Genomic DNA, 23,105 nt, shown 5'->3' with positions numbered 1-23,105 from the left:
AAAAGTAAATGAACTTCACTCTCGAGACCTCTTTGATTCATTACTCTCTCTCTCTCTCTCTCTCCCTCTCTCTCTCCCTCTCTCTCTAGTCAGAAATGATGGATCCTTGCTACAGCGAGATTGAAGAAACACAAAAGGGAATATGATTGGCTCTTTGCAATTGCGGACGCAAACCATGGCATACCAAACAAGTGTGCTTGTGGTCAATCTATCGTAGTGGAGACAGGTGAGCAAGGAAGGTGGTACTATGTATGCAAAGTGTTTGAGGTTAGATTGATGTGTGGTATACGAATATATGTTTGTTTCTCTTGTTAATTTGTTGACTTTCAAAATTACCCTTGCACCTTCAGGATGATGGCTCGCACTTTCGCATTTGCTGTCTTCAAATACTCGAAGATGAGGTGAATGATTCGAAGAAAGACGTTTGTGACGAGGTCGAGACCCGCTTGAAGCTGCAATTAAAGATTCAACAAATGAGTAAGGAGATCGAAGAGCTCAAGAAATTAGTCAAGGGTTTTTCTTAATTTTGTGTGTTAGATTATCTAAATATCTTATGAACTTGGTGGTCCTCTCATGTTTTTCTCTTGTATTCTAAACTTATATATTGCTATGTTTTTCTGTTCGCTAGGTTGTTATGTTTTACCAGTACTACACCTTCAATTAAGAAACATCAAAGTTAGTTATACATCAACCAACATAAGTTTAAACATAAAAAAAACAACGAGATATAGCAGTAGTTAAGACTTTTTCCACCATATTTTCAACAACCAACAAAACCAAGTTTACAGCCAGGTACAAAGATCTCATTTTTCCTTCTTAGACCTACTCATTGTCTTGTTCAGGTTGTCATCCAGTGTGTGCACCGACCGTTTAACCCCCTTTCCTTTTTTTCTCCCTCTCTTTCACATCCTCAGGTGAGTCCTCAGGCGAGTCATCACCTACTTCCTCAACATAAGCTTCCAATAAAGCCAACAAGATGTCTAACGCCTCCATCTTGTTCTTCGCATCTACAATCTTGTTATTCTCATCTACAGCTTTTTCTTCCAGTGCAGTGACTCTCATGTCTAACGCTATCAACTCTCCCATTTCTTTTTCTTCCAGTGCAGTGACTCTCATGTCTAACGCTATCAACTCTCCCATTTCTTCTTCCCAAGCATTATCTAGTTCTCTCAATTCAGTTAAATCCTGCAACAGTCATACAGTGGGGAGAAGGATACAAATCAGACTAGTTTTAGTACAATTACTCACTAAACATCAATCACTCCCATTTATCCCAATTAGAAAACGAAATAGGCATCCTAATTATACCAATTTATTTCTCAAACTAACAGAGTGACATAGAATCGCTCATCCTCGTGTCAACATAGTTTTCGTCTTCTTCTTCTTCTTCTTCTTCTTCTTCTTCTTCTTCAACCGAATCCATTGCGTTTATGTTCTCACTCGCTGCGGCCAAGTTTGTATCTCTATCCTCTTCCTCAGTAGTAGGGGTTTTCTCTCCCTTTAGTTTCCTTTTGTTAACCATTTTTTCAAAACCTGCAAATCAAGGACATCAACAAACCAACCAGACAAAGTTCTTCATCAAACAAAATCCAAGTTACCTATTATTACGAGAGAACCGTGGGAGACAGTCGAGAGGAGACGATATCCGAAAAGCTTCTTCTTTTTTACTACTTTTTTCAAAACGCTAGGGCGGTTAAAATTAGGGATTTCATCGCGGATATACGCGATAGAGAGATTCGAGATGATTTCTCGCTTTCTTTTTGCTGTTTACATTTGCCATCCAAACAATCAGTTGACATGAGCCCATTAAGGGGACTGAGCCCATTTATCACAGTATTGGGATGGATACACCCGAGATTTATATTCGCCGTTTACTTTTGCCATTTAAACGTTTAATCATGTGACAAGTGCTCATTATAGAGAGTATTGGGCCCATTTGATGAGATGAATATATTATCTCTCTATCTATCTCTAATAACCCATGAAGAACCCATGAGGACACCATTGTAGCTCAAATCATCTTTGTTTAAATCTTTCTTTTTATCTTTTTGTCTCCAATAACCCATAGGATTTTTAAATCTCAGACAATAGTTTTTCTATTTTTTTATGCGCCTACTCACAAATACACACAACAGGTGACTATGAAGATAAAACGGTTTGCACACGACATAGAAAAGGATAAATAGCAACAAAATGATTAAGTGGTTTGCACACCACATAGAAAAGGTTACAGAGCAACAAAGTGAAGAAATTCCTTGTTATTAAATAAATTGCCATTAGCTTGCCATTTCTCTCATTTGAAGCCGTGCTTGTTAACCTGCCATTTCGTTTCATTGCCATTAGCTTGCCAGTTTGAAGGATAGCGCTGGTATTTTGAAATAATGGGACTACTCACACAAATTTCCTTTCCAATGGTACTGATTCCACAATGTCCCTTCAAAGTGAGGCATAACAGCGAAATAACTCATTAAAGTAAGCATGTGTTTTGACAAGCAATGGAATAAGAGATATGTTCTCATGCAGGTCAGTCATACCCCTGAAGCATTAGACTTCCCATCGTAAATTTACAATTTTCGATCTTACATTTCTTAATAAAGATTAAAAAATTATTTTGGGATGTCAAATACATTCGACGTTTCAATTTCGTCAGAGTAATTATCAAATACAAACTTCAAGATTTATTAGCATACTAACCTTTAAAGTTGGTTTTTAGTGACACTACACAAGTCTTCGCCCATGAAATATAAAAATATATCCATTTATCTAGAAATTTTTCCTTTTATCATTAGGCACGGAGAAAAATTTCGATCTCAAGGCCCGAAAGCTAGATATCGGCGTCCCACTCCTAACCATAAAGATTGCTCTTAGTCTAGTTTCTCGGGTACATGTTGAAGGTGGGAAATAACGTGAATTTCATTTCTTAGGATTTCTTGAAACTTTTCCAAGACAACATACTCCTAGTCGTGTTGTATCCACTTTGATAGCCAATATTTCTCAGTTTTTTCTTTATTAATTGGCATTGTTATTGAAGACATGATAAAGAACAGATACAGAAACAGGTGTATAAACACATCTAGAGTTTTACTTAAAGAGTCACATTTTAGGGTTATAATTATCTGTTGTTGTGTTCATTGAAGCTTGTGTGGGTGGTTTCGCACTATTGGCTTCTCTCAGCTTATGGAGTGTAAGATAATACTTGTAGACGAGTTGGACTTGTTAGAACCACTAATTCTTTTGCTTCAGAAATTCTACTAATCTAAAAGTTCTTCTCATCGACAAGGTTGGTACTCTAAAAGTGTTTGCCAAAAGTCATCACGAAATTCCCTTTAAATAGAGGAAAACTAATGTGTTTAAAGAGAAATGGACTTTAAATGGCAACAAAGTCTCACAATGGTATCCAGGGGTTAACGTAGAATGTACCCTATTTAATAACCTTAGGGAGACAAGAAACCATCTGTTTTTTGTAGTGCATATACACAAAGAAAGTATGGAGATCTCTGGTCGCTATGCTAATTGGATCTGATTATACGGCTAGTTGTCCAATATTATGGAAATTCTAGTGGATACTTCAAGGACCAAAACAATTTTATTTCTTCTGAGATACGCTTTCCAGCTCTCCACTGCCTGTGGCGGAAAAAAATACGGACGGAAGCATGGCGAGCAAGCAACTCCAGCTTCACAGATGACAAAGTTTATTGAGAAGAAGGTCATGAATAAAATCTCGACACTTGGCAGTCTGAAGAGCAACAAATATCAAGATGCAATGCAGACTTGGTTTGCAGCGAGGAATAAGGGAGACCATATGAAGTTCTTTTGTGTTTGATCCATCGATCTTAACAAAGGCACATCTATTGTAATTTTATTTCATTTATACTAATTTTACGTTCTTTCAAAAAAAAAAAAAGAAATGGACTTTAATTAGTGGGGTGGGGGTAAACGGATCTTTACAAAAAAAATATTAGACAATGGTGACATAAATCCTGGCGTTAATGAAAACATGTAGACAGCAAGGTACTTACTGAAAAAATTTCAACAAGTATGCAACCAATACTCCACTGATCACATGGATAGTTATGCATAGATGATAGATGTGTAATAGTGATAGATAATATACCAATCATGGATACTCCACTGATCAAGTTTCAAAATATTAAATACTGATAGATAATACCAATCAAGTATTACCTACATAGATGCGTAATAGTCAAAAAAGTTTACCTAGGATAACTTCTGGTGCGCGGTAGTGTTGTGGGTACGATATAGTTATGGTTTTGATGTTCAAATGTTGAACTTCCAAATGACCCATCTTTTGAGGGTCGCGATAGAAACTAGATTATCATGACCACAAAAGAAACGAAGTCAACCAACTTGAGTTGTACAAACATCTTCATGAATTACATATCTCAAAAGCCATTAACCTAAGTACGTGCAGCTTAGAGATGACTGATTACTCACCTGTGTGTCTTTTATATACTTAGATAACACCAGAAGAGGGTTCTCCGGCTTCAAATCTGTGTGAATCAGCCCACGCCGTGCATATCAGTGAAAACAGGATGAACAATGTCTCAGTACACTAGTAAACAAAAATCTCCAAAATACTGTCTTAGCTAGATTGATGTCAGGGAAATCGCAATATCAAGAGAGGAACATCAAAGCCTAAGTATTTTATCAAAAAAAGTCAGAAATGTTCAAAAGTTATTCGTTTAAACATTATTAGGTCAACATATAGATGCTACATTTGGATGCAAAGTTTACAATATTTAGATATTTATAATGCAAAAAATGGAGAGGTTAGAGCATCATTATCCCAGCAATCATGAAAGATTGTTTAAATTTTTTTTTTTTTCTGTCTGAATAAAAAAAAATGCACCAATCGCGGACCGCCACGTGTTGGTGGGGCCCGCAAACAGTACAACCAACAAAGAAAACTGGGTGCTTATTTTGCATGCGGAAGGGATGTTGCTTGTGTTTTTGGTGGGCCCCAGACCATAAGCAACCTTTTTTTAAGAGGGATAATGATGCTCTTAGATTCAAAATTTGCACCTCAAAATCCAAAGACATAAATATCCCCAATACAAATATAAAAAGTAATTCGATTACTAATTATAATTATTAAATAATAGTTTTAAACCATAAAATCACACTATCGAGTTTTCGCAAAAATGACAAAATCGAGTTTCCTGTTCAATGGAAATGGTAAATCTAGTCTTCTCACCCAAAAATAGAAATTGATTTTTTTCTCGAGTAAACCAAAAATCACATTTCTTACCAAAACCCAAAGTCATGTTTTTCCGACAAAAACTTAAAATCGCATAAAACTGGATTTGTTTCCTAAATTATAAAATTGGGTTTTCTTGTTATAACCACAAATCAAGTTTTTCTGGTAAAGCAGCAAAGTCGAGTCGATTTAATAGATGCCACTATTTCTACTAGAAACTGAAACTGTGGGGATGATAGCAAAACGTGGTCACAATACCAAAGCAAAAGTGGATATGAAGCAGCCAATATTTCTATTAGAAACTGAAACTGTGGGGATGATAGCAAAACGTGGATTATCTACAAAAAGTTGTTTGTCACAGAAGTCACAACCTGGATTCATGTGTGATTTTTTTAAAAATAGACCTAATAGACGTATTCCTATAAAGTCATGTTACATTTAATCTCTAATCTTATCATTTAAATTTTGGGCCTACCAGAAATTTTTATTGAACTATCAATAATTGGATTTAAACAATAGATGATCCATTGGATTTATAGATAGTATAAATTAAATAGATATAATTTAATGTTGTAATACTATACCTCCATATGTTAATTATTTAAATATTTGTCGATGTTAACTTTTAAAATTATAATTTTTTTTTAAATAACAAAAATCATATTATCTAACAATGATTAATCTTTAGTACCTTAAACCAATGAAAACAAATTAACTATATAGTTTATTTTAAAAATTAAACAAAACTAAATCTTTAATTATTTACTCGATAATATAAATCTCTGAAGTGAAAAGTTTAATTTTTAAAAAACTTTCTAAATTTGTGAAATGTTACAATATTTTTTACTATGAAAATAAAACAATATTTTACTAATCTATATATATATATATATAGTTACGATTTTAATAATGAAATAATAATCCGAAAATATATATATAGAAAAAGATACAAATACATGTTAAAGTTTGAAACAATCTATTGAATGAAAAAATATACCGTATAATTATTATGTTTTAAAAATTGATAGACACATATATATTATAATATATACCAATTTAGAATTGAAAACAAAATGTTTATATAAAAATAAATGAAAACAAAAACCTGCACAAGTTGACTTTAAAATTTTATCTCTTTAGCTTTTTTTTTGGCTAAATTTTGGTGCATTATATTAAAAAGATACAAAAGATTTGATACAAAGCTCTAGTATTATTTAGAATTTAGTTAAACCCATAATTAGTGAAGCCCAATAAGTTGGCCTAACTTCTGTAGAAATTCTAAAGATGCCAAGAAAGTCCAAGATGGCGAGATACCCCCGATAAAATCGAAGAAGCCCAGTATAGCTGAGGTCAGAATAATGAGGTCTATTTTGCAGAGGGCCAAGTGGGGTGGTCTGGGGTGGTCTCAGTCAGACAAAGAAACTCAGAAGAAATCCGATTTAGATGCCGTCACGATTCCATCATTGATGACGTGTATAGTTTTCATGCATGCGTGTATTCAGTTCTAATATATGATAGAAATATCAAATATTTATCCTATAAGACACATTATAACTTTGGAATTACACTTCAAGATACTTTACGCATGTCACACATTTTTTCTAGGCGATTTGTCTTTCATACCCTCAACTACATATTCCTAACTCTTATCAACTATCTCAACTAAACTTTACTGTCCACACATTCAGACAAAAAAAAAATTAAAAATACAAACTTATCTCTTTATTTCTCTCATATCCCCACTTTCTATACCAGATTCACTTTTCGAAAAAACCTTAATTGTTAACCCCCTTTTCTTCATCTTCATTAATTTGTTGAAAACCATGAATCCAAAAGAGACGCAACTTGTCTGATTTAGGATTATCATGTAGAGAGGACGACGTGACGGCGAGCAGGCCCGAGCTCGTGGTATAGGAGAGTACGGCGGCAGGCTGTGGTGTTTTCTTATTAGAGTAAAGATATGGTTTGTATCAGTTTTAGTGAACCTCTAGAAGATTGTAGTCATAAGGTAGTAAAGCTTTGGTTTGTATCAAATTTTAGAAGATCTCGGATACGAGGGCTTGATAGATGTGGACACGGACATCAAAATGCGGATAATAGAGTTATAGATTAATGGTTTAGCTCAGGCAAAGGGCTCTGTTCTTGAAACCTCTGGCGCCGGTGAACCAGAAAATTCATCACAAACACTTTCAGTTATCTTATACATGTTGCATTTCAACAAATTTAGTTATCCTAACTTGATGTATTCACAATTCATTTGTCCACGCTTTAATGTACATGTCCACAATTAATATATAACTCTATTATCCACATTTTGATGTATATAACATATATATATATATATATATATATCAAGATGAATGTTAAAAGATATATAATTTTATATATAATTCAATGTGATAATTGTTTTTATTTTATATATTGTAGAACTTTAGATAAAAGTTTATTAAAACAAAAAGTAGAATAAGAGAAAAATAATACCACATCCAACGGCTGTGAAATGACTTTCTTTCCTATAAACCTAACTAAAAAGCTTTGTAAGTCTGGTTCCCACTAACTAAACATAACAAAACCCAACAATCCTATCTTGTCTCATTTCGTGAAGCAAAAGATATTTCTGTCCGGAGATTTCCTTGAGAACCAAGAATGTGCCCCTCCGGCAATATGCGTCGTCTTAGGTTGTAAAAAAAAAAATGTGTCTTAAGTGGCAACGCACTCTATATATACATCTAGATTCTATAGAATCTGTGCTCAGAAGTGTCATATTTTGAATTTGATTTTTTAAGAATGCAGTAATCTGACTTTTTTTTGTCAAAAATGCAGTAATCTGACTTTGAGTTTGAATTTCTTAAAAGTAAATATACACGTGCTCATTATGATAGACCGTAAATAAAAAGCCCGTGTTTTTTTTTTTGCAACTTAAAAAAAAAATGCTGCTTAGTTTGCTTACAATTTATTTTTTTCTACTATGAACGTAATTTGCTTACAAATTTAGAAGCCAACAATAAAATAGCGATGTGCACCTAATTAATTACTACCGATATTAAAATTATAATTTGTTTATTACATTTTAAACGCAATTGGAAGAGACTTTTACGTCCTGTATAAGCAATAATGCTGCTTAGTTTATTTGAATACAAAAGTCAAAGTCTCTGAAACGTTCTTTAGTTTTGTTTATAAAATAAACCCTAATCTTCACATAACTATTACAAGCGGAGCATCGGAACAACGAAAATGCTGTGCATAGGTGTACAATCTGCGGCGAAATGTTTGGGACTGGTCAAGCTCTAGGTTATAGTGGGACGCCGATATCTAGCTTTCGGGCCTTGAGATCGAAATTTTCTCCGTGCCTAATGATAAAAGGAAAAATTTCTAGTTAAACGGATATATTTTTATATTTCATCGGCGAAGACTTGTGTAGTGACACTAAAAACCAACTTTACCCAAGGAAAAATCTAACACAAAAAAAAAAAAAACTGTAGGAGGCGTCCGTTTGTTGTTTTATCTCCGACAGTTTGCTCCGGCGGCTCCACCGTCGGAGGCGTCCGTTTGTTGTTTTATGTTTTGCTTCTCCGCCGGTTCACATATCTAGCCGATATGTTTGTGGCTCTGTTCGATGAAGTCGAGCGGCTCCGTGGATCTGTGTAGATCCGACGAGTCTCGACAGAGGATGGTGTTACGACGAGGTTGGATTGACTGGATTCGGTGAGAAGTCGGAGTTTAGGGTTGCGTAGAGGATTAGGTCGCAGTTTTCCCCTTCGCCAGATCTACTCCTCTACAGCGGTGAGGGCGCGTGGCTGAGCGGGGCCGGTCCTCTCTTCAGATCCGGTGGTTTGGTGTCTTACTCCGGGTTCATGGAGGTCCAGTCCGACGGCGTGTTGAGCCAGCCGTTTTCTCGGGACAAATTTGGGTCTAGAGTCTTCTCCGGTGCGCGACCGTGGGCGGTGAAGGCTTTCGTGTGGATGCCGTAGCTGCTGTGTTGCTCGCGTTCAACAACCGTACTCTGTTTCATGGTGGGTCATTGGAGTGATGTCTCTCCGTGGGAGACTCGTGTGAGGATTGGTCTTCCCAGCACCTCTGTGATTCGCTTGGATCACTTTGGTGGGCCGATCTTCGGTCCGTTTGTAGGAAGGATGAACGTCATCAGGATGTGGTCCTCACCACTCCCGGTTTTCTGCTATGGCTCGCAATTATTTCCGAAGACGAGTCCAATAAGTGTGGATTTTAATTGTTCATCGGCATCCCAGAAGGCGCTCTAAAGGTTTTTTGGGACGGTTCGATGACTGAAGCTCTAGGGGCTTGGGTCCTCCTCTACCGGTGGTTGTGTGAGGCTCGAGTTGCAGCGACTAGGATGGCAAAGCTTCGTGTGGATGGAAGTCAATCATTTGGAGTAGCGCTGTAGTCAAGCCTATTTCTACCAAAGCCTGGTCTCATAGATTATCAAAGGCTTCCTTCTCGTGTGGCAATGCTTCCTGTGTCAAGTTTTGGCTCCTTCCAAGCCATAAAACCTTTTGTTAATATGGTTATGTCCGTTGTTCAGTTGGGTCTGCTTTTTCTTTCTCTCTTGTGTTGCTTTAGATTTATATTTTCTTTCCGCTACTTATGTTCTGTGTAACTTCTTCACAAAGAAAATTTGGTATAAAATTTAACATTTACACCAAAAAAAAAAATCTAACACAAAGGTTTGTAAGCTAATAAATCTTGAGGTTTGTATTTGATAATTACTCTTACAAAATTAAAACGTCGAAAAATTAAACATTTACGTTGGGACTCTCAATGCTTCAGCCACAAGCCTTTCTCCTTCAACTGTAACCGGTGTGGAACATCAACAGTATAAAGACAAGAATGATCAAAAAAACTAAGAATAACTTGAATATACGAACCAATTCCAATCTTCCAAACTCACTCACAATACGCCAAAATAGAGAAAACAATCAGGTATGACTGACCTGCATGAGAACATATCTCTTATTCCATTGCTTGTCAGATCATATGCTTACTTAAATTTCTTTCAGCGTTTCCTCAACAATCGGTTGACCATCAGGCTGAACAGATATTGTAATCCCATTTTTTCAGAAAAAATTGAGAAGTTGGGAATCGAGACACATATGTGATAAATCATACTCCGCAAAAGCCTTAACAGGAACACCATCTGCAAGTTTGATGGTTCAGGACATGCCATCATGCACAATAAGCGACACAATGTTGCGTTCACAACACGACAAGGAACCTTCTGCAATGGAAAATTTTAATAAATCCTAAGAAATAAAATACATGTTATTTGTAGCCTTCAAACATGAACCCGATAAATAATGGAGAATTGTTGTACATAAATTAACCTAAAAAAAATCTTATTGGTTAAGAGTGGGACGCTGGCCTCCGCCTTCCGGACCATTAGGGTAAGTGGTTTCCTTAGACCACCTCCATCCATTAGAGCTCATATTGGGTTGTTAACATTAATTTAATGTTTAATTTTGTGATTTGACAACTTTAGAACTCTTGTTAATCTATTTAATTTTTTCATCGTCCAAAATTAATTTTTTTTTTAATTTTTTTTTAAGTTGAGTGATTTGAAAGAAAAAGATACATTAAAATTTTATTAAAAATGATATAAAAGCATATTAAAAATATAAATACAAATCGTAAACGAGAAAAACCGATTAGTTGAAATTTTGATTTGTTCCAAATTTTTGCAATATATTCTCAACTAAATCCTCTTTTAATTGTTGATGTCCTTTTTTATCACGAACTCGATTCCGAATGCTCATCATATTGCCGAGATTTGAAGGCATATATGTAGAATACGAGGAATCCACTTCTGAACTTCGGTTTGAATCCGGATGTGCGAAAACTGAAATATCATACTGAGTGTACCCCAACTCGTTCGTCTTCTACTATCATATTATGCAGAATGATACATGCTCTCATTATCTTTTCAATTTTTATTTTATCCCACAAAAGAGCCGGATTTTTTACAATGGCAAATCGAGCTTTCAAGACCCCAAAAGCACGCTCGACATCTTTACGTACAGCTTCTTGATGTGTAGCGAATAAGGATGCTTTCGGACCTTGTGGAAGTGGAATGGATTGGACAAAAGTAGCCCATTTTGGATAAATACCATATGTGAGATAGTAAGCCAAATCGTACTTGTGTACGTTGACAATGTAATTCACTTTTGGAGCTCGACCTTGTAATATATCATCAAAAACCGGTGATCGATCAAGAATATTGATATCGTTTAATGTACCTGGAGGTCCAAAAAATGCATGCCATATCCAAAGATCTTGTGAAGCTACAGCCTCTATGGCATGCGTTTTGACCTTTCCATGCGGTCGGACAATTCTTCCACTCCCAATGCATACAATCAATGCTTCCTATCATCCCGGAAAATCCGCGTAGCTCTCCAATATCGAGTAGTCGTTGAAGATCTTCTGGCATGGGTCTTCTTAGATACTCATCTCCAAATAAATTTATGATTCCTTGAACAAAATGTTCCAAGCATAAAAGCGTGGTGGTCTCACCAAGTCGGAGGTATTCGTCGACCGCATCAGCTGGACAACCATATGCCATCATACGAATTGATACCGTTGCCTTTTGTAGCGGAGAGTGACCGAACCTTCCAGTAGCATCTCTTCTTTGTTGAAAGTATGGGATTTCAGCGGAGAGTCGATCAACAATACGCATGAACAAGGACTTGTCCATTCGAAAACGGCGTCGAAACATGTGGGAAGGATATGTTGCATCTCCACTAAAATAATCGTTCCATAACTGCATGTGTCCTTGTTCTCGTTGTCTTTCAATGTAGGCTCGTTTTTTTTTTCCTTGATGCTTCTTGACGGTCTTCATTATGAATGAAGAGATTTTCGAATTGTTGATCAAAAATTTGATCGAATTTTCTCGTCCATCATGTCTTTAAAATTATTAGAAGAAGAAGCCATTTAGAAGAAAAGGTAAGAGTGTTGAATTCTTGTTCAAAGCAAGGTAAAAAAAAAGAAATGGTAAGAGAATTGATATGGTAAGAGAAGAGAAGACTTGTTTGTTGTGATATGGTAAGAGAATTGATACGGTAAGAGAAGAGAAGACTTGTTTGTTGTGATATGGTAAGAGAATTGATACGGTAAGGGAAGAGAAGACTTGTTTCTTGTTTCTTCACTTGTTCTTATACACTTTTAAACTCGAAAGAGAATTGGCAAAGTTTATAAAGAAAACTTTGTAACATCAAACTTTAAAGAAATAGGACTTGTCTTCTTTGTGTCACATGCTCTTGTCGTTGTCTGCTTCTCACATGTTGTCTGCTTCTCGACGCAGACACAAGTCTTCCTGTTTCGTCTTGGTTCCACTTACAAAAGCAAGACACAAGTTTATAAAGCAAGTCTTCCTGTTTCGTCACATGTCAACGTAAGCTTTACACAACAATATTCCAGTACTATGAGTGGTTGAAACATACCAACATAAGCTTTATGGCTTGGCATCTTCTGTCACATGTCTCTCTCTTTACGTCTTGGCTTCGTTGGATTGGCATCTTCTGTCACATGTTTTCTTGTTTCATCTTGGCTTGGACTGTCACATGAGAAACAGCATGATAAGAAACAAAAGTAACAGAGAGATAGACAAATTGCATTAAACAGAAACCAATATTATACATTAAGATCCATCGTCTCACACATTATACTGACTCGATACAAATTCAGAGAAAGAAAAAGCAGATGAAATTATCTTACATACTCGACACAAACAGCACAAAGACACAAACAGCACAAAGACACAACTAAAACACAACTAAAGACTCGACACAAACAATTTAAGATCCATATCATACAAACCAACTAAAGACTCAAACTACTTGTCAACATATCTTTAATAAGCTTGTTTTTAAGGCAAGTTCGAGTTCAGTTAATGGCTCAGTCTTGCCAAGTAGACTGTCAAGCAATTTTTGCTTGTTAAGAGTATCCTTCAAAGCAAAGTCCTTCTGCCTAATATCCCACATGCTCTGAAACTCCTTTTCTTCCTCTTCCAACTTCGTTGGCTTGCTCACAGCCCTTTTTCCTTTCGCTTTGCTGCTTTAACTCCAATAGGGCGTGCAGATTGATCATCCTCTCCAGCCACAGAAGTTGATGATTGTGCAGAGTGCTCATCTAACTTCCTCTTTTTTGACTGCACCTTATCTTTAGTTGTAGATGCGCCACACCATTTCTGATTATGTCGCAGATCCAACCATGCGTGCTCAAGGGTAAAATTCACCTTGTAATCATTGAAGTAAATCTCATGAGCCATTTTCATTACATCATTCTCGTTCTGGCCACTTGATTTCTCTTTTGTTTCCGCATCATAGCAGCCAACAAACTTGCAGACGCCCTCATTTATCTTCCCCCACCTTTTTCTGCAGTGAGTAGGCTCTCTCTTTTGTAAACCAGGTAGCTTGGGATTTGATGCAAAATAAGCTGCAATGCGTTTCCAAAACGCAATGGCTTTTTGCTCATTCCCAACTACAGGGTCTTTGGAGGCGTTCAACCAAGCACTGATGAGCACATGATCCTCTGTTGGTGTCCACTTCCTTCTCTCGTTACGGTCCTCCACAGTGTGTGCTTCAACGTTTTCTTCTTCAGACCAAGGACCGAACAAAGAGACATTCGACGCAGAGATATCAAAACTAGGTTGAGTGTTTGGTTGTTGATGGTTTAAGAGATCCATAAAGCGAGAAGGTTGAGTATATGAATCCATAAAATTGTTTATGGATTCGAAGGAAATAGGAAGGGTGGAAGGAAGTAGAAAAGGAGAAGTAATTGATTGTTTTAACGTGTTGTTGTTTAAGAGTATTGTTCTGATTTTAAAGGAAACTTAAAATTTTTAGTTGTTGAACTTACTTACTTTGTGTGTTAATGGCAATCAATGTTCATACCTAGAACTAAAAGAAACACGACAACTAAAGACAAATCACATCAACACAACTAACAAATACCATTTAATTTCCAAACCTAATCAAGCTCTAACAAACACCATTTAATTTCCAAACCTAATCAATCTAACAAATATCATTTAATTTCCAAACCTAATCAAGCTCTAACAAAGCATTAAAGAGAAGTCTGCTTACCTCTTGCTGATTGAAGTGAAAGATGGATCTTCTGGCGATGTTGAATCCATAATGAATGAAAGGAAACTCCCCAACTGTCATGCCCGCTTCTTGATGATCACCAATCCTCACACAACCAACAAAAATCGATTCTACTAAGCAAAGTAATAAACATTGATCAAGAACAAATCTGTGACAAATCGATTCAAAATCCAATTAGTAAAGAACAAAGGAAATGACCTCGATGATGCAAATTAATAAACACTGATCAAGAACAAATCTTTGACAAATTGATTCAAAACCCAATTAGTAAAGAACAAATCTTTGACCTCGATGATGCAAATTAACAAACACTGCTCAAGAACAAATATTTGACCTCGATGATGCATGCAACAACAATACAAGTCTAAACATTGATACAAAAAAATTCCTTTGATAGTTCCAATCGATGCACAACAAGCTCAGCTTCTAACCGATACCCTAAACAAAATCAGTAAAAAAAGGGTGAGAGCTTTCTTCACTTACAGGGTCGAAGGAGAAAGGTTTACAGAGGCCTGAGAAGATCATCTGCTTCGTCTTTCAATCCATCTTCGACTTCTTCTCTTTCTCTATCTTTCCTTTTCTTTTGAGGCTCTTCGGTGCAACAGAACGCAGTCGTCGTTGAATCAAGAGAGAGAAGATGGAGTGGCTTGTTTTGGATGAGAAAGAAAGCGTCTTTGATTCCAGAATCAATCGAACCCCGACGACGATCAAGATCAAAACGCCAGAGAAGATCGAGATCAAAACGCCAGAGAAGATCGAGATTGGAGGAGAAAGAGAACGAGTGGTTTTTCGGTTCAATACCGACGAAAGAGAGAGAGGGTCATGAAGGAGAGGTCGAATAGAAACGAGCCACGTTTCGGTTCTTACCAACTCTAATAATCCCTTTCTTAACACCGGTTCTTTCATTTATTATTATTTTTGATTATTATTTTTTTTAACTTTTGCTTGAAACCTCACATCAGAAACACCGATGGAGGTGCTCTTATGCCCTAGAATTAAAAAAAATTATAGATAAATAAAAAATATTTTAATATCTCTGGATATAGACTTTCTGTAATGTCTCTATGAACAAATTTTACCAAAATAAATTTATAATTCATTGATAAATTAAGATCGAAATTTCCACTTGCGGTTGGAACACTTGGTGCAACCTACCGTCAAATATTTAAAATATAAAGATAAGAAAGATAAAAAAAAACTAGTTTACAAAAAAAAAAAAAAGATAAAAAACTAAGAATAACTCGAATATATCTCGAATATATCAACCAGTTTCGTTCTTCCAAACTCACCCACAAGACGCCAAAATAGAGGAACATACACGACCTGCATGAAAACATATCTCTTATTCCATCACTTGTCAAAATGTATGCTTACTTTCATTTCTTTTGATGGATCCCAAATAATAGGTTGACAATCACGGTAACGGAGATGGTGCAAGCAGAATCCAAAGCCGAATCGAACTGAACCAGATTGTTTGGGTTGGGTCGGATTGTGTTTTTGGATCCGGATTATATTCTCATGACTAGTTAGTATACTAATAAATTTTTGCATTTTGTATTTGATAATTACTCTTAAGAAATTAAGACAGTGAATATATTTGACAACCAAAAATAAATTTTCAGTTTTCATTAATAAATTTAAGAATGAGGAGTCGAGGTTATATTGAAAAATTTTTCACTTTTTCTCTCCTCAAAAAGTGCGACTCCAAAGGCGAAACTGCGATCTCTGAGCTTTGCTCTTCACCGACGTCGGTCTCGACGTCGGTCCCCACCGCCGGCCATGACCAAGAAGAAGAAACTGAAGCCATCTGGAGGCAGTTCCCCTGATTCCTCCTCATGCTCTGTTTAGTCTTCTACGAAATCTGCTTCCGTGACGTTTGCTGCTGACGCACCACTCGTTATCCATTCATCTCAGATGAATGACCTTCAGCTACTTGGCGAAATCAACTCGCCGACTAGCTTAACCTTTCTGTAATTGCAAGGCTGCGCCGCCCCTGTAGTAAACAATCTCAAAAACCCTAATCTCCAAATTTCAGCTACAATCGAAATTGTACCTGAAGAAATTGGATCTGAGGCTACTTCAACACAAACCAAGTCTGTGGTACCCCCTACCGTCAACGCGCAACCGCCCAAACTTCCAACGGTTCCGGAGGAAGGTGTCAAATCCCAAGTGGCGTTGTGGAAAGACAAAGTTAAACCAAACTCTGCTAAATTCGAGTCGAAAGGTACTCCATTTATGCTAGATTCAGGTGAGGCCTGTATGAAAATCCCCAATGCGGTCATCGAGAAGAATCAAAAATCGTGGGGCAGCTTCATTATTGGACAATTCTACGAGGAGGCCCCGGCAAGAGGAGCTGTACATGCCATTGTTAATGGTATGTGGAGCAAACACAGGCGTGACATTTCAGTGTCGAAGATGGATGGCAAAGCGTTCTTGTTTCGAGTTCCATGGCCAAACGCTCGTCGAAGGATTCTCAATCAATGCTTATGGCAAGTAGATGGACAAACCATGTTCGTAGCGAAATGGTCTCCTGGTGTTAAGCCTGAGAAGCCTTCTATGTCTACTGTTCCTGTTTGGCTTGACCTAACGGGAGTCCCCCTTCAGTTCTTCAACGAAGACGCCTTGAAGGAGATTGCAAGTCTGGTGGGTCATCCTATCTGCCTGCACCCCAGCACAGAAAATCTTACAAACTTAGAAGTGGCAAAGGTGTATACTGTCATAGATCCCCGTCAGCCGCTACCGGAGACCGTTAATGCACAATTTGAATCAGGAGAAGTGGTGCGCATTCAAGTCTCAAGCCCCTGGCTCCCTTCCTTGTGCTCTCACTGCTCCAAAGTTGGCCATACGAAATCTAAGTGCCCCAACGCCCCTCCTCGATGTAAGTTCTGCAGGTCTGTCAAGCACTCTTCTGAAGCTTGCCCCAGATCAACAGTACCTCAAGATTCAAATGTTACTAAACGTAATGGCAAAGCTCCTATCGCTAGTCAGTTCCCAATTGTTGGAACGGGTAATGATAAAGGTTCTGGTATAGCTAGAGCAACGCCAAAAGCACTGCCTAAGGAAAAGCCTAAAGCCTCAGCTCCTGCTCCGGCCTCTAACAAAAAAGGAAAGCGCCATAATAATAAGCAATGGGCTCCCACTGAAGGTAATAAGCGCTCTGATGCTGACTCAAGGGCTCAGATGTACCAGGCCGGACCTTCAAATGATCCAAAAACCATTACGCAAGATCTTGAAGAAGGAGAGATATGTGTTCTCATGAGTCAGTTTCCCCTTCAGAAGAAGATGACCCTGGATCAGATGGCCTCTCAACTGAGGAAGAGAACTCAGATGATCTAGCTGATCAATACATCACAGTGATCTCTCAGAGATCAAGGAAGAAAGCTAAAGCTATAGCAAGGGGCAGAGGCCTTTTAACCCTCTGATTTTTTCTCCCCTCTATGGATATTTTTTGTTGGAACATTAGAGGGTTCAACGATAAAATAAAACGAAGCGGATTTAGGAAGTGGTTTTGATCTAATAAGCCAATTTTCGGAGGCCTGTTTGAGACTCATGTCAGCAGTGCTAATGCTGCCTCGATCATCAGCAGAGTCTTTCATGGATGGCATTATGAATGCAATTATGAATTCTAGGATTTAGGAAAAGTTTGGCTTCTATGGCATCCATCAGTCTCTGTGTCGGTGCTCCAGAAATCTCTACAGTGTATTACGTGTTCGGTAAAGCTGCCGTTTGTGTCAACTGAATTTTCTGTTACTCTTGTCTACGGGTCCAACCACAGGAAAGTGAGGTGTGAGCTATGGTCGGAGATCTCTTTCCTGTCCTCATCTAGCCATATCAGCCATGTTCCTTGGACAGTTCTAGGAGACTTTAATCAGATTCTTGAGCCATCTGAACACTCTTCAACAAATGCGCCCTCTTCTCTCGGGGAATGAAGGACTTTTTCAACTGCACAGTCACTGCAGGCCTCGCTGATCTACCGTACTGCGGCAACTCCTTCACTTGGTCAAACAACCAAGGAACTTCAGTGATCTCTAAGAAACTTGATAGAACCCTCGTCAATGATGAGTGGCTCCATCAGTTTCCAAATTCACTTGGTGTCTTTGGGGACCCTGGCATATCTGATCACAGCCCGTGTTGCGTCTATCTTGATACCACCGTACCCAGAAAGAAGCTTCCATTTAAGTTCTTTACTATGCTAAATGATAATCCGGAGTTTGGAATCATTATCTCCGAGTGCTGGAACTCTCTGAATTTTGAGGGAACAATGATGTTCAAGGTCTCTAGGAAGCTAAAGGAGTTGAAGAGTATCATTAGATCGTTTAGCAAGGAAAATTATTCAGGGATAGAGAAGAGAGTCTTGGAAGCTTTCGAGAGTCTTACTGAATGTCAGAGGACTCTACTCTCTTCCCTTACTCCTCAGGCGGGTATTGATGAGAGGTTAGCTTTTGAAAAATGGTATGTTCTTGCTAAGGCTGAGGAGTCTTTCTTCTTCCAGAAATATCGTGTTACTTGGATTGATAAAGGAGACTCCAATACCACCTTCTACCATCGGCAACTAAGAACAAGAACATCTCAAAACCAGATTATATTCCTCAACGATGATCAAGGAAATATATTAAGTACCAGAGAGGATATCATGAGCCATGTTGTTGCCTATTACGAGACGTTGCTTGGAGGAACCCCTTCTATAACTCCTTCTACTACTGCTGACCTCTCTAGTCTTCTCCAGTTTCGCTGCTCTGAGAATATTGTGACTTCCCTCCAAGCGCCCGTCACTGCATTGAATATTCAGGGTACCTTCTTCTCCCTTCCAAAGAACAAAGCGCCAGGACCAGATGGCTACCCTGCAGAGTTTTTCACCACACACTGGAAGACTGTTGGAGATGATATGATCAAGGCGGTTCAGGAATTCTTTGACTCAGGTAGGCTGCTGCAGCAATGGAACTCTACAATTATTACCCTCATCCCGAAGAAGCAGAATGCAGTTTTGATCTCCGACTTCCGGCCCATCTCTTGCTGCAATACCACTTACAAAGTCATCTCAAAACTGCTTGCAAACAGACTGAAGAAAGTGCTCCCTTCGGTGATCTCCAACACACAGTCAGCGTTTATCCCAGGAAGCTACTTGTCGAGAATGTTCTTATGGCTACGGAGTTGGTTAATGGGTATAACTGGAAGAACATCACCAAGCGATCCTTGCTTAAAGTCGATCTGAAGAAAGCTTTTGATTCCTTAAATTGGAGCTTCATCCTACTCGTCCTTCGTGTCTTGGGTTTCCCTGAATCCTTTGTCAGCCTCATCTCAGAATGTATCACCACCACGAGGTTCTCAGTTGCGGTAAATGGTGAGCTTGGTGGTTATTTCAAAGGCGCTCGAGGGTTAAGGCAAGGGGATCCTCTCTCGCCATATCTATTTGTCCTTGCCATGGAAGTCTTTGCTCAAATGCTTAATAGGAATTTCGACGAAGCTACCATTGGATACCACCCTCAAGCGTCTGATCCTTCAGTCACTCACCCCGCTTTTGCTGATGATATCATGGTGTTCTTCGACGGACAGTACGGGTCTCTCCAGCAAATCACTTGGACTCTAGACAGTTTCTCTACCTGGTCTGGCCTGACAATGAATCGTGATAAGACTGAGCTATTTGTGGCTGGAATGAGCCAGACGGAAGTTACAGACATGACAAGCCTAGGCTTCTCTCTTGGCTCACTCCCTGTTCGCTACTTGGGGCTTCCGCTAATGCATCGCAAGTTGCGCATATGCGACTATAGACCTCTATTGGATCAACTCAAAAGGCGCTGCTCATCATGGTCCTCAAGAGCTCTCTCCTATGCAGGACGTAAGCTGTTACTTTCCACTATCATTTTCGGTACTTTAAACTTTTGGTTCTCCTCTTTCATCCTACCAAAAGGCTGTATCAAAGCTATTGAGTCCATTTGCTCAAGGTTTCTTTGGAATGAAAACATCACCAACAGAGCAGCTGCTAAGCTATCATGGAAAACAGTTTGCCTACCTCGCTCTGAGGGTGGCTTAGGACTCCGAGACCTGCATACTTGGAATAAGACTTTGTCGTTAAAGCTTGTATGGCTGTTGCACTCTGAATCCGAGTCTCTTTGGGCGAAATGGACCAAGACGCACCGGCTTAAAGGGGCCAGCCTTTGGAGTATGGATGAGAAGAAACAATGTTCTTGGATCTGGTCTTCTATATTGAAGCTTAGATCAATGGCTGAACAATTTCTAAGATGTGAAATAGGAAATGGTGCGTTGGCGTTCTTTTGGTTTGACTATTGGCAATCTTTAGGACCGCTGATTGATTTCTTTGGAAGTGATGGACCTGCCAACATAGGCGTCCCTCTCTCCGCCAGAGTAAAGGAGTGTTGCACATCTACTGGCTGGTCTCTAAGACCTGCAGGATCTCCTATAGAAGAGCAACTGCAAACCCTACTTTGTTCTATCACTTTGCCATCGTCAACAGACCGTCATGACGTCTTCAAATGGTATGTGAATGACAAATACCTTGACTCCTTCTCGACGAGTAAAACTTGGGAAGTAGTTAGACCTCGTGGAACTAGAGTGGATTGGGAGTCTGTTGTCTGGTTCAGTGGGCATATACCAAAGCATGCTTTCAACATGTGGGTTGCTAACTATGATCGACTACCAACCCGTTGTCGCCTTGCTGCTTGGGATACAAGCATTGTCAAAACGTGTCTGCTATGCGGACACTGTGACGAAAGCAGAGACCACCTTTTCCTAAGGTGCTCTTTCAGTAAACAGATATGGAAGGAGATTACCATATGCCTCGGCTACAGGCCGTTCTACTTCCACACATGGACAGCTCTCATTGCCTGGCTCGATGCTGGAAACACAACGAGTCCTCTTATTCTCCGTCGACTTGCTGCTCAGGCCACCATATACAGTATTTGGATCGAGCGCAACAACCGTCTCCACAAAGGTCTCACCTCCACTCCCCCTCGCCTCTGCAAAGACATTGACAGACTTCTCCGGAACATAATTCTCGCAAGAAAGAACCGCAGCAAATTCAATGGCCTAATGCAAGTATGGCTCATGCATGCTGTCTAGTGTGATGTTGATTTTCTATCTCATCATTTAAGTCTTTTGTTGTTTTTTAACTTTTTTTGGCATCAATTGGTTTTACCGTTCAAACCTTTGTAAATATACAACTCTGTTTCATTCTTAATGATAATTAACATATTTATCAAAAAAAAAAATAATAATAAGAATGAGAAGTTAAACATTTACATTTACGTGTGTAATTAAAAAAAAGATGATAATTTTAATAATCTTTTTGATTCAATTTTAATATTTAAATTAGAAAATTATAGAAGATATAGAAATTATTATTTTTACTAAACATTTTTCATTTTATAACAGAAAATATTTATGTATTTAGTAAGCTAATTAAAAAATAATAATCATAAACACCCGCACTATTCATAAAGTCTATAGTTGACGTAAAGAGAAAGGGAGAGGAAAAACTTGAATCTTCCATGGAAACAATGAATCCTTTTGGTAGTTTCACGAAAGAGAGGAGGAATGGCCCAAAAGCGCCAGATACACTGAGCTTCCCATTGGAGGGGAGGAACTTACGCATGGTTGCAGTATCCACGACGTCCCCGGCGGCTGTGATTCCGAACTCACCTCTTGCGGCGCTTCAGTCACCATCCTCTCCTCCTCCGCCGGCAAGACCGTCAACCTTACGCATGGTTGCATTCTCCACGTCCCCGGCGATTCCGAACTCACCTCTTGCGGCGCTTCCTAAACAGTACGTCGCCATCGTCTCCTCCTCCGAACTCGCCACCGTCAACCTTGTTCCTGATGACCATTACCTTTGTTGGTTTAGTTCTTGCGCGCCTTCTGTCGCGTAGCGACTGAGAGAGATGTCTTCTCTTTTCTTTTATTTATCTTTCTCTTTCTGTTTCTCTTTTCTTTCTTTCTTTCTTTCTTTCTTTCTTTCTTTCTGCGATATGATCGGTAAAGTTATTGTCTTGTTATGGTGGAGTAATACTCACCCCAATGGGTTTCTTCTTGCTGCAACATACTACCGTGAAGCCATGGGGATCTTTCTTGTGTCTCACGTCAGTCACCAATGAATCATTTTTCAACAGTGCAGAGTCGTTTCTTTTCTTTAAACTTACAGTTTAACTAGTTCGATTCTTGCTATAGCCTCTGTAGACCTCATCCGCGTTTAACTTCGACTACAGATATAATAAGGAATTGGATCCGTAACTTTGAGCATCACGCTTCTGATAAATGTCAACAAGATTCTAGTGGGGAACAAGGTTGAAAGCAAACAAGTCTCTCTCTGTGTCTCTTTTACCGTTCCCATGTATCTTCATGCGCGTAGAGTTTTGTTACGCGTGTCTAACTCTTTTTTGTTTAGTTAATTAACGTTGATGAGTTTGGTTTTGCAGAGTGCCAAGACTATAACCTACACGTTGAGGAAGCTTTCTTTTCAATTGGTAAAGACATTAAGCAAAGAGTCAAAGACTTGCAGTTTACCGATGCCAAACGCTAAGGTTCGTTGAGCTTTAGAATCTATTTTCACTGTCATCATTATAATAATCGTAGAATGCAATTAGGTTAAGTACATGTAGAGAGTACGTAACAAGTTTAGGTGGAGGTAGAGAGTAACAAGTTTAGAGCTTTAGTAATCATATGATAAGTTCAGTATTGATCAAAATTAACATTTTACTCTGTCTATCAAACGGTTTTAACAAAGTCAAGTTTGTTTTTTTATCACTGTGTACAGGCACAAA

The 23,105-nt window shown here is 38.4% G+C and overlaps 2 protein-coding genes across 2 annotated transcripts; one reads left to right on the top strand and one right to left on the bottom strand.

Moving 5' to 3' along the window:
• Positions 1-13,250: 13,250 nt before the first annotated feature.
• LOC106319675 (glutathione S-transferase T3-like) lies at positions 13,251-13,910 on the bottom strand. The gene has a single exon (XM_013758052.1). It carries the CDS (start codon positions 13,908-13,910, stop codon positions 13,251-13,253), a length of 660 nt encoding a protein of 219 aa, XP_013613506.1.
• A 4,346-nt stretch (positions 13,911-18,256) lies between these two features.
• Positions 18,257-21,408, top strand: LOC106319674. Its single transcript, XM_013758051.1, has 2 exons — positions 18,257-19,312; positions 19,390-21,408. Exons 1-2 carry the CDS (start codon positions 18,257-18,259, stop codon positions 21,406-21,408), a joined length of 3,075 nt encoding a protein of 1,024 aa, XP_013613505.1.
• Positions 21,409-23,105: the final 1,697 nt, after the last annotated feature.

The sequence above is a fragment of the Brassica oleracea genome, unplaced genomic scaffold, assembly GCF_000695525.1.
Source record: "Brassica oleracea var. oleracea cultivar TO1000 unplaced genomic scaffold, BOL UnpScaffold00576, whole genome shotgun sequence".
Lineage (NCBI taxonomy): Eukaryota > Viridiplantae > Streptophyta > Magnoliopsida > Brassicales > Brassicaceae > Brassica > Brassica oleracea.
Note: the sequence above shows the minus strand (reverse complement) of the source record. Positions and strands in the feature narration are given on the sequence as shown.